Raw genomic sequence first — 12500 nt, forward strand, 5'->3', positions numbered from 1 at the left:
GCAAATCCTGACTTTCTGGTTTTACTTATGTTTTACATAACATCCCAACTTATTTGCAGTTGTAAGTTGAACTGGTTTCTTTATGAGGATAACATGGATCAGCTATCAGACGACTCTGTTCCTGGTTCTTGGGGGTCAGCAGGTCTTGGTACCTCTCGTATGGTCATTGAGTTAGGCAGATCTTTCTTGTTGGCCAGAACCATCAGAGGGATTCCTCGTAACTTCTCATCACTGAGGACCTTCTTCAGGGCCTTCTGGGCCTCCGGCATCCGGCCTGGATCACTGCTGTCCACCACGAAGACCAGAGCCTTACAGTCATCCAGGTAGTACCTGGATACGAAGAAGACAGAGTTCTGTCTGCCGGTCTGTCTGTTTATTTTGACGGGAGATATGGTTTATATTTACCTCCAATTTGGTCTCATGCTCTTCTGTCCTCCAACGTCCCACACAGTCAGAGATGTCTTCTTGTCCAGATCCAAATTCCCCACGTTGAATCCAATGGTTGGTGACGTTTCCATCACCTGGACATTTACAGAGAATCACACTGATATCTACCTGTCCAACTTTATGCATCTATGTTTTCAGACCAGTCTCACCTGTCCTGTCAGTATCTACCTGTCCAGACCAGTCTCACCTGTCCTGTCAGTATCTACCTGTTCAGACCAGTCTCACCTGTCCTGTCAGTATCTACCTGTCCAGACCAGTCTCACCTGTCCTGTCAGTATCTACCTGTCCAGACCAGTCTCACCTGTCCTGTCAGTATCTACCTGTCCAGACCAGTCTCACCTGTCCTGTCAGCAGTCTGGCCAGCAGAGTGGACTTTCCAGAAGAGTCCAGACCCATGAGAATCACCTAAACACACAGACACACATGTTAAAGTTGTGCTCCTGCAGGTAACAGAATAATATTCTTCACCATAAATATATGAATTATTAGAAGTGTATTTTACTGAGTTGTTAACTAGAGCTACAGCTAATGATTATTACTATTGTTGATTAATTTAATGATCATTTGCACAATTAATCAGTTAATTCATCCTGTCACAATCTTGTCAGATGAAATTTCAGTTTTGATCTAATTCTTTGTCGTATTTATTGTATCTGCTGTAAGTCAACATCATTGGAAACCTTCATAATTCTTATGACACATGAACACATGAAATGAACAACAAACAGCTTCTAGCTTCACACACAGACATGAAACTAAATCAAAGCAAACTGCAAGAAAACAACCTACGACATCTGAGGAAGACATTTTAAAATATTGCCTGGATGCCTGATTTGCTTGACCATGTTGTGTAAATATCAAACGTGTGTTTGGGTGTTTTGGTGTTAAAATGAGGTGTTTTGGTGTTAAAATGAGGTGTTTTGTGTTAAAATGAGGTGTTTTGGTGTTAAAATAAGGTGTTTTGGTGTTAAAATAAGATGTTTTGGTGTTAAAATGAGGTGTTGTCAGGTGAATTGTTCTTGCATTTTTATCTTGAGACAGCAGAAAATGATTGCTCCACTGACCAACACAGACCTGGTCTAAGGTCAGTGGTTTCTTGATTATTCAGTCAGTAAAATGAGACTTCTGGAGGCTGCAGTTAATCCAGAGGTAATATAAATCAATATTCTGATCAATAATAGATGATTAGAGGAGGGTGAAATATGATGAAGTGCCTCCACATGAAGAGAGAACTTTTCCCATGATGTGTTTTACACAGAATATTAATCATCATCATGATGATTAATATTCTGTGTTTTACACGTCGAAGTTCATACAGTGAATCTGTAAAACAGCCGTTTAAATCCTGACTTCTAAAAAATATTCTGTTCAACATTTAACTATATTTGCTGCTTTGACATTATTGCACATTTGGAAACATTTGAAATAACTCTTAAAATAACTTCAGTATTTTTTTTAAGATAAACACATGTCCATATTCTCTATTCTTTAATGTGAATATTTTATGTTTTGTTCCTCTCTGACAGTAAACCGAATATCTTTGGGTTGTGGACAAAAGAAGACATTTGAGGACGTCATCTTGGACTTTGGGAAACACTCATCAATTAATGTCTCGTGAGTAAAGTTCCCATACGGCGGCGGAGAGCAGGACCATATTTCACCACCTGTAGCTGATCGGTCATTAATCAGAAGGTTCATGATTAAACCACAGCGTCTGCATCACTTCATCATTCATCACTTCATCACTTCATCATTCATCACTTCATCACTTCATCATTCATCACTTCATCATTCATCACTTCATCACTTCATCATTCATCACTTCATCATTCATCACTTCATCACTTCATCATTCATCACTTCATCACTTCATCACTTCATCATTCATCACTTCATCATTCATCACTTCATCACTTCATCATTCATCACTTCATCATTCATCACTTCATCATTCATCATTCATCACTTCATCACTTCATCACTTCATCATTCATCACTTCATCACTTCATCATTCATCACTTCATCATTCATCACTTCATCACTTCATCACTTCATCATTCATCATTTCATCATTCATCACTTCATCACTTCATCATTCATCACTTCATCATTCATCACTTCATCACTTCATCATTCATCACTTCATCACTTCATCATTCATCATTCATCACTTCATCACTTCATCATTCATCACTTCATCATTCATCAATTCATCACTTCATCACTTCATCATTCATCACTTCATCACTTCATCATTCATCACTTCATCATTCATCACTTCATCACTTCATCACTTCATCATTCATCACTTCATCACTTCATCATTCATCACTTCATCATTCATCACTTCATCACTTCATCACTTCATCATTCATCACTTCATCACTTCATCATTCATCACTTCATCATTCATCATTCATCATTCATCACTTCATCATTCATCACTTCATCACTTCATCATTCATCACTTCATCATTCATCACTTCATCACTTCATCATTCATCACTTCATCACTTCATCACTTCATCATTCATCACTTCATCATTCATCACTTCATCACTTCATCACTTCATCATTCATCACTTCATCACTTCATCATTCTTCACTTCATCACTTCATCATTCATCACTTCATCATTCATCACTTCATCACTTCATCACTTCATCATTCATCATTCATCACTTCATCACTTCATCATTCATCACTTCATCACTTCATCATTCATCACTTCATCACTTCATCACTTCATCATTCATCACTTCATCATTCATCACTTCATCACTTCATCATTCATCACTTCATCATTCATCACTTCATCACTTCATCATTCATCATTCATCACTTCATCACTTCATCATTCATCACTTCATCACTTCATCATTCATCACTTCATCATTCATCACTTCATCACTTCATCATTCATCACTTCATCATTCTTCACTTCATCACTTCATCATTCATCACTTCATCATTCATCACTTCATCATTCATCATTCATCACTTCATCACTTCATCATTTCATCATTCATCACTTCATCACTTCATCATTCATCACTTCATCACTTCATCACTTCATCATTCATCACTTCATCACTTCATCATTCATCATTCATCACTTCATCACTTCATCACTTCATCATTCATCACTTCATCACTTCATCATTCATCACTTCATCACTTCATCACTTCATCATTCATCACTTCATCACTTCATCATTTCATCATTCATCACTTCATCACTTCATCACTTCATCATTCATCACTTCATCACTTCATCATTCATCACTTCATCATTCATCACTTCATCATTCATCACTTCATCACTTCATCATTCATCACTTCATCATTCATCATTCATCACTTCATCACTTCATCATTCTTCACTTCATCACTTCATCATTCATCACTTCATCATTCATCACTTCATCACTTCATCACTTCATCATTCATCACTTCATCATTCATCATTCATCACTTCATCACTTCATCATTCATCACTTCATCATTCATCACTTCATCACTTCATCATTCATCACTTCATCACTTCATCACTTCATCATTCATCACTTCATCATTCATCATTCATCACTTCATCATTCATCACTTCATCACTTCATCATTCATCACTTCATCACTTCATCATTCATCACTTCATCATTCATCACTTCATCACTTCATCACTTCATCATTCATCACTTCATCATTCATCACTTCATCACTTCATCATTCATCACTTCATCACTTCATCACTTCATCATTCATCACTTCATCATTCATCACTTCATCACTTCATCATTCATCATTCATCACTTCATCACTGCATCATTCATCACTTCATCATTCATCACTTCATCACTTCATCACTTCATCATTCATCACTTCATCATTCATCACTTCATCATTCTTCACTTCATCACTTCATCATTCATCACTTCATCATTCATCACTTCATCACTTCATCACTTCATCATTTCATCATTCATCACTTCATCACTTCATCATTCATCACTTCATCACTTCATCACTTCATCATTCATCACTTCATCACTTCATCATTCGTCATTCATCACTTCATCACTTCATCACTTCATCATTCATCACTTCATCATTCATCACTTCATCACTTCATCACTTCATCATTCATCACTTCATCACTTCATCATTCATCACTTCATCACTTCATCACTTCATCATTCATCACTTCATCACTTCATCATTCATCACTTCATCACTTCATCACTTCATCATTCATCACTTCATCACTTCATCACTTCATCATTCATCACTTCATCACTTCATCATTCATCATTCATCATTCATCACTTCATCATGATGCTAAATCCATCATTTAAATATCAGCCACAGACGCAGGTACACCTTGTTCTTCATGTTAAAATACACCTGATTAGACACCATTTAAATATTTAAATGACAAAGTAGAGTTAAACACGTCCTGAATCCACTTCAGACTGTAACTGATGGTCTGAAGTGGATTCAGGACGTGTCCAAGTCCAAAACGTCCCTGAGGCTCCATTCATACCTGGTCTTAACATTTGGTTCATTATGTTTTAAACCAGAGGAGTCAAAAGTCCACATGTCCTTTACTGGTATCACAAGTACAGATACTTGTGTAAAAGTGGAAGGACTGCTCAAAAAGTACTGCAACACAAGTGAGAAAGTACAGTCTCTGAAATGTACTATGACACTGAAATGGGATCTTGCCTGTTAAATGAGCAGGTGGTTACTGTGAAGTCAGTCCAGACAGGAAGTGGAGGGACAATAATGACCTGCTCACTATAACATTATCAGTTATTTCATTTTTACAAAAAAAAAAGACCAAAGAAACAAACAAAAATAAAAAGGAAAACATTTATGTGATAAAATAAAACATTAACAAAATAAAATATTAATAAAATATACAAATATTAATTTTATAGTCTCATATTCACTGTACATTCTTGTGCTTGTTAATGGTTATGTACTAAAAAATCAATAATTTAGGCAAAATTTAGACAAATTTAGGCCAAAAAAGGGAAAAAATCTGTCTGGAGCTGCAACTTTTAAATGTTCTCGTTTCCCTGAAGACTTTTTTTTGACAGCTGTAGTTTACGGAGACTCAGGAAGACGAGCCGCCGTCACAGTTTAGAGGAAAAGACAGCGAGACAGACACGATCTCTGATGCATATTTTAAGTTTTTTAAATTTGGTGAACAACATACTGCAATAACTTTCTGCAGACCTTTAGTTGAGATGATCGACTCGTCTTCCTTGGATAAATTTACAGTAAAAGTTAATGTTGAGTAAACTCAAAAAAATTGTATTTCAAAATTTCATCACAGTTTAACTGTGAACCTGATTTTTAAAAGTGTTTTGTTGCCTTAAAATTTAATCGTTTACACTATAATATTTTAAATACAACATTTGGGGGTTTCTAAAATTCAAATATTTAAATTTGTCTAAAGAAGAAAAGTAAATTATCTCAACAAAAGATGTAACTCTTTTTCAAAACTGAAGTGTATATATATGTATATATATATATATATATACATAAGTATATATATATATATATATATTTATGTATATATATAAAAAAATCTAATGTTATTCATTTCCATGCCAAAGTCACAGGGAGCCACATGTGGCCCTGGAGCCTCAGGTTGCACAACAGAATGATGTTACTGACCAATCAGAATCCAGTATTTAATATATTATTGTGTCAGTATGACAGATGATTATTTGACTTGTTGTTAAAGCTGAAGACTCTCAGCCACAAAATAAATGGGATCTTAAAAATCTACCTGAATTAGTGAGGAGGAGGCAGACAGGTGTGCGCGTGGGGGCGTCGATTAACGTCACCTGTGTCATCACGTTTTCTGGTCTGTGGTATTGCTATGCATTATGGGATGTTGGCGGGCCCTTCGGAATATGTTCTTTGTTTGAAACTTTTCAAGGTGAGTGAAAAATTGAATTAAAATACAGAAGCTACAATATTCTGATGCAGACGAGTTTTTTTTCTGCGCTGTAACTTCAGCGCGTCTCTGTTTTACTTCGATGCTCTGATTTGTTCAAATCATTTTCTTAATGTTAGAAAATGACACGCGGTGTCTGACAACATGGAAAAACTCTGCAGAGCGTGAAACCTTTTGTTTTTCTTTTTAAAGACTAAGACACCCACTTTTGCCCCTCGCCAAAATAACCAGTCTCCCTTTACAGAATTGGTATTTTTAGTATCGCCACCGTAATTTTCATTGAAACGCGAAACATAAACTTAATAAAAGCTACAGGATGCGTCTTTTCTCGCCTTTCATCATTCGGCTCAGGTTTGGTTGAAATAAATCTGTAATTCTCTGCGTTAATTAGATGTGAATATATTCCGGCTGTACGCGCCGATTCAACCCGTTGCTCCCCTCCGGAGATTTTTTACAGGCACCATGAAGAATTAAAAGTTTATTTGGACCAAACCGGAGCCGAACAGTGGAAAGACGAGCAAAGACGTGTTTGGGGAATTTTATTTTGCTTTCGCTCGCGTATGAATGAAGATGACGATGGCGATGCTAAATCGAGTCTGGTCAGTTTGGCCAGCAAAATGTAAATATTTGACATATAATATAATATAATTAATATAATATAATCAATATAATATAATATAATATAATATAATATAATATAATATAATATAATATAATTAATATAATATAATATAATATAATTAATATAATATAATATAATATAATATAATTAATATAATATAATTAATATAATATAATATAATATAATTAATATAATATAATATAACGGAGGTATTCAACTAAAATTCAAAAAGGTCCAGAACATCAGAACGTCTAACTTGTGTTCTGACAGTGAAATATACTGAAGTCGTGTCGTAGTTTTATCATCGTCTACATCAGAGGAGTCAAACTCATTTTGGTTCAGGAGACACATTCAGACCAATCTGATGTCAAGTGGGCCGAACCAGTAAAATTAAAGCATAATCTATTGATTATTCTGGTGATTGATCGAGTGATCAGATAAGAAATATTGTGTTCTGCATTTTTTTCTATTACATTAATTTTGTTTTATTTAAGAACAATGATAAAATACAGAAGAGAAGATAAGACACGTCTATTAAATGAACAACTATAAATTACTAAAGTAAAAATACTCAGAAAAGTAACTTTACTTTTAACGTAGATTTACTTTAACTGTTTTTACTTTACTTTCTACTGTTTTTTTCAAGTCCAAAGGTGGACAGGGGACAGAGGACAGAGGACAGGGGACAGGGGACAGAGGACAGGTTTATCAACATGCCACCTGTTTCTCCTCTTATGATTTTGCACGTCTGAATTTAATCATCAAAAAATACCAATAAGAAAACATTAAAGTAAAACAACAGCAATAAAAATGTTGATTTTTCAAAAAAGGAAACAATAACATGCAAAATATTTAAAGTGTAATGAAGTAAAAACACTAATACCACAAAGTAAAAATACCTAAAGACTGTGAGTATTTTCCATCCCAGCAGGTCAGAGATCAGTGTTTCAGTGAATAGTTTTATTGATGAGACCCGCCACATTAAAAACATCGACACCACGTGATTTTATATTTTTGGAGCTGCGCACCTTTTTCGCTCGTGTCTAGAAGGTAACTCTTTATTTGCACAACTCGCGCGATCTTTCGCAGGTCTAGGGTTCCCTTCTAGACACGACCCTCTGTCTGTCAGTCAAACTACAGACAGCAGACTGTCTGTAAACATCACCATGTTTCACTCTGCAGTGTTTCATACAAACACTTTATTTGTGTGAAACACAGGTTTGGTTTGTCACCTGTTTTTATTTTTAATCAGTCTGAGAGGACGACGGTATCAGTGATTGATTATTGATCAGTCTGTCCTCCTCTCCTCCCTCACCTGTTCACTCTGCTGTGAGAAGATCTGAAAGTTTCTCTCAGACAAACACAGACTCTCCTGTTTTATGTCTTTATACAGCTGTTTAATGTTATAAGAGCATCTGGTTGGTGATGATGTCATCAACCATCACGTTAGTTTGTTTGTTTCCTGATCAGATAAAGAAGCGACGGAAACACTAGAAAAGTTGCGCCAGTTAAAATAGAAACGTCCCGTAAAAAAATAAAATCTATTAATAATTTATTGGTTTTAGGTCCGAGTCCGTATAAGACGGCGTGTGGGTCCGGACTCGGACCGCGGTCCGCCTGTTAGGGACCCCTGTTATATTATATTATATGATATTATAATGTAAATAAAAACAGAAATGTACATTATGGTTTAGCTTTTTTTGTAATGATGTTTTTTTTCTATTAATCTATTCTATATTTCATGATTTGTAAGAAAAATCCACTTATATTTAATATTTAAATTTTATATTTTTAATTATCTACTTAATATACTAATTACACATAGTAAGTTAATTTTGAATATCACATTATAGAAATATTACTGTTATAACTGCCCATGTGTTGCTGCAATGATTAATTGATAATTAATTTAATCAGCAACCATTTTGACAATTATATAATGATTAAAGGTTAATCTGAACATTTCTGTGTTTTCAAATCATCACCTTGGACTTTGAACAACAGTGATCAACATTTTTAACCATTTTTTTAACCAAATCAATTAACATCTGATTAATCATGAAAATAACTTTCAACTGTAGCTGATACACTTTTCAATGCTGTCTGGTTTTAATTCATACATTTTAATACATTTCTGCAAACATTGTTAAAGGCTGGATTTTTACACTATTAAATATTTCAAGTCATATTCATAAAGTGGAACATAGAAATTAAACTACTGAAATGTGAGATATGTGATTTTCATAATTACAGATGTTGAGTAGTTTTAATTATATAACTGATCTGTTTTTCTCAAATTTGCTTTTGCTTTTGATTGTGTTGATAATTTTTTTCCTGACTGTTTCTTTCTTTGCTCTCATCCAACAGAATTCACTCGCCTTAAATCTGCTGACCTGAAAGTCTCCGTCTTCATTTGGTGACATCAGTCCCTCAACAAATCAAAGACCTGACTTGACATGATGATGTAAGTTCTTTACTGTTGTGCTCATTGTTCTTCTTTGCTTTCAACATCGTTTGCTCTTTATTGTATTTGTAAGATTTCCAGGCTGGTTTGTCTCTGCAGTTCAAATATTGTTTACATAACTTCTTAAATGTCGGCTGGGTTTATCTTTACATCTGAACCGCAAATATTCCTGTGTCAAAATCTGGCAGCTGCCATTTCTGTCAGTTCAGCTTCCTGTCTCAGGTTCTGAACGTGTTCTACAGTAAATCAAGTTAACAGAGTTTCTAATGTTTCTAACATTTGAAGGGAAATAGAAGCCTGTTTTTGGCAGAACTGAATATCAAAATGATGCAGCCGCCTCAAATTTCCCTTCAGAAAAACTTTCAGAAGCCTTCAGGTGTCCTGCCAAGTTTCAGAGCCGCCGCCCCATCAGGGTGTTCATGTCCATTCACTCTTTCACTCATTCATTCACTCATTCATTCACTCATTCATTCACTCACTGATTCATTCACTCATTCATTCATTCATTCATTCATTCACTCATTCACTCATTCATTCATTCATTCATTCACTCATTCATTCATTCATTCACTCTTTCACTGATTCATTCACTCATTCATTCATTCATTCATTCATTCATTCATTCATTCATTCATTCATTCACTCACTCTTTCACTCATTCATTCATTCATTCATTCATTCATTCACTCATGCATTCATTCACTCTTTCACTCATTCATTCACTCATTCATTCACTCACTGATTCATTCACTCATTCATTCATTCACTCATTCACTCATTCACTCATTCATTCATTCAGTCATTCACTCATTCATTCATTCATTCACTCTTTCACTGATTCATTCACTCATTCATTCATTCATTCATTCACTCACTCTTTCACTCATTCATTCATTCATTCATTCATTCATTCATTCATTCATTCATTCACTCATGCATTCATTCACTCTTTCACTCATTCATTCACTCTTTCACTCATTCATTCATTCATTTATTCATTCATTCATTCATTCACTCTTTCACTCATTCATTCATTCATTCACTCATTCATTCACTCTTTCACTCACTCACTGATTCATTCACTCATTCACTCATTCACTCATTCATTCATTCACTCATTCACTCATTCACTCATTCATTCATTCACTCACTCATTCATTCATTCATTCATTCATTCACTCATTCACTCATTCATTCACTCATTCATTCACTCTTTCACTCACTGATTCATTCATTCATTCATTCACTCATTCATTCACTCATTCATTCACTCATTCATTCACTCATTCACTCATTCACTCATTCATTCATTCATTCATTCATTCACTCATTCATTCATTCATTCATTCATTCACTCACCGATTCATTCATTCATTCATTCATTCATTCACTCATTCACTCATTCATTCTCTCTTTGACTCATTCATTCATTCATTCATTCATTCATTCATTCACTCATTCATTCATTCATTCACTCACTGATTCATTCATTCATTCATTCATTCACTCACTGATTCATTCATTCTCTCTTTGACTCATTCATTCATTCATTCATTCATTCATTCATTCATTCACTCATTCATTCATTCTCTCTTCTGAACTTCAGATCAATATTGGATGACATGGCGGCCGACAGTCTTACATCACTGGGAGCGGCAGAGTGAAAAGGCGTCCAGCTGTCATGGACGATAACGAAGACGGGATCCGGAGACGGACGCTGACAGTCGAAGATCGTCTGCGTCTCGTAAGTCGTGAACAATTAACTCTTGGACACTGGGATGTAAATGGACGGACGCGTATCAGTCCTGGTTTGGTTCTAATAGGAAAACTCACATAAAGACCCCTAAAGGGTCGGGGGGGGGGGGGTGTATAGGGTTATTTTAATTGATTATCAGCAGATGGTATAATTGATATGGGCTGATGCTTACAGGCTGTATAATCAGGACGCTGTTTATGTTTGTGCAGATCTGAACAGTCGAATAGTGCAGATCAATGACCATATTAGTGATATTGATTTGAACGTTCACCCAGGATCAGCCTGGATAACGTTGATAAGAAACAGGATGAAACATCACTTTACCTCAGTTTCCGTTAAAGGGAAGCTGTTGTCCACATAATTAACCCAAATGAGTCTTAGTTGTTTTAACTTGTTAGTCGACCGGTGAAGAACACCTGATCACTCTATACTCGTCCTAACCTGGGGGGGGGGGGGGGGGGGGTCATTCAAGTACAGCATCAAAATGAAAGTGAATGTTTTGATGATGTAATGGAAAATTTTTTTTTTTCTGATTTCACCAGGAAAAGAAAACCTTACTGGAATAAACATTTGAAAGTAATGTGGGAAGAAATGAGGAGGACTGAGAAAAGATGTGATAATAAAAATATGAGAAAGCAACAGTTGAAAAATGAGTTTAAGATGAAACAACAGATGTTTGACAGAGAAATACGAGTTTCCAAAAGAAAATATGAGAGACGCCAAACTATAAAAATACAGAATTTACAAACTAATAATCCCAAACTGTTTTGGAGTTTGATAAATAATCTATGTTGTGAATCTATGTTCCCAACGGAACTGCTGTCGGAAAATGGGAAAAAAAAATGGGAACAAGACTTTGGATGTTTCTTTTGTGAAGCTCAGCTGAGTGACGGTTTCCTTCAAAGACAGTTCACTTAAAAAATAATATGGAGGCTGATATGTTGCAGGACTTTTATAACTTCAATAAGTACTTAAATACTAGTATCACTGAAGAGGAAATAAAAAAAGTGATTTGCAGACTTAAACAGAGAAAAGCAACTGGTATTGATAATCTGCATAATGAATTATTGAAGTTATGTTTATTTCCAGTCTTAGTTCATCTTTTCTTTATTTGCCTGCTTTGCATAAAGTTTTAATAAAACTTAACCCCAAATCTCAAAATAAAGATCCCAGAGTTCCTTTAAATTATCGGGGCATAAGTCTCAGCCTCAGTTGTGTTTCTAAACTATTCAAATATATTAA

The 12500-nt window shown here is 35.1% G+C and overlaps 1 protein-coding gene across 1 annotated transcript in view; it reads right to left on the reverse strand.

Moving 5' to 3' along the window:
• Nucleotides 1–12500, reverse strand: part of arl11 (ADP-ribosylation factor-like 11) — a 25096-nt gene that overhangs the window by 2188 nt on the left and 10408 nt on the right. Inside the window, exons 2-4 of the mRNA XM_084713719.1 lie at nt 787–852; nt 406–521; nt 153–330 (exon numbers count right to left, since the gene is read on the reverse strand). Coding sequence (XP_084569845.1) covers nt 153–330; nt 406–521; nt 787–852 — 360 coding nt within the window. The remainder of the gene's footprint in view (nt 1–152; nt 331–405; nt 522–786; nt 853–12500) is intronic.

The sequence above is a fragment of the Lutjanus erythropterus genome, chromosome 24, assembly GCF_056507025.1.
Source record: "Lutjanus erythropterus isolate fLutEry1 chromosome 24, fLutEry1.hap2, whole genome shotgun sequence".
In the NCBI taxonomy this organism is placed as follows: domain Eukaryota; kingdom Metazoa; phylum Chordata; class Actinopteri; order Lutjaniformes; family Lutjanidae; genus Lutjanus; species Lutjanus erythropterus.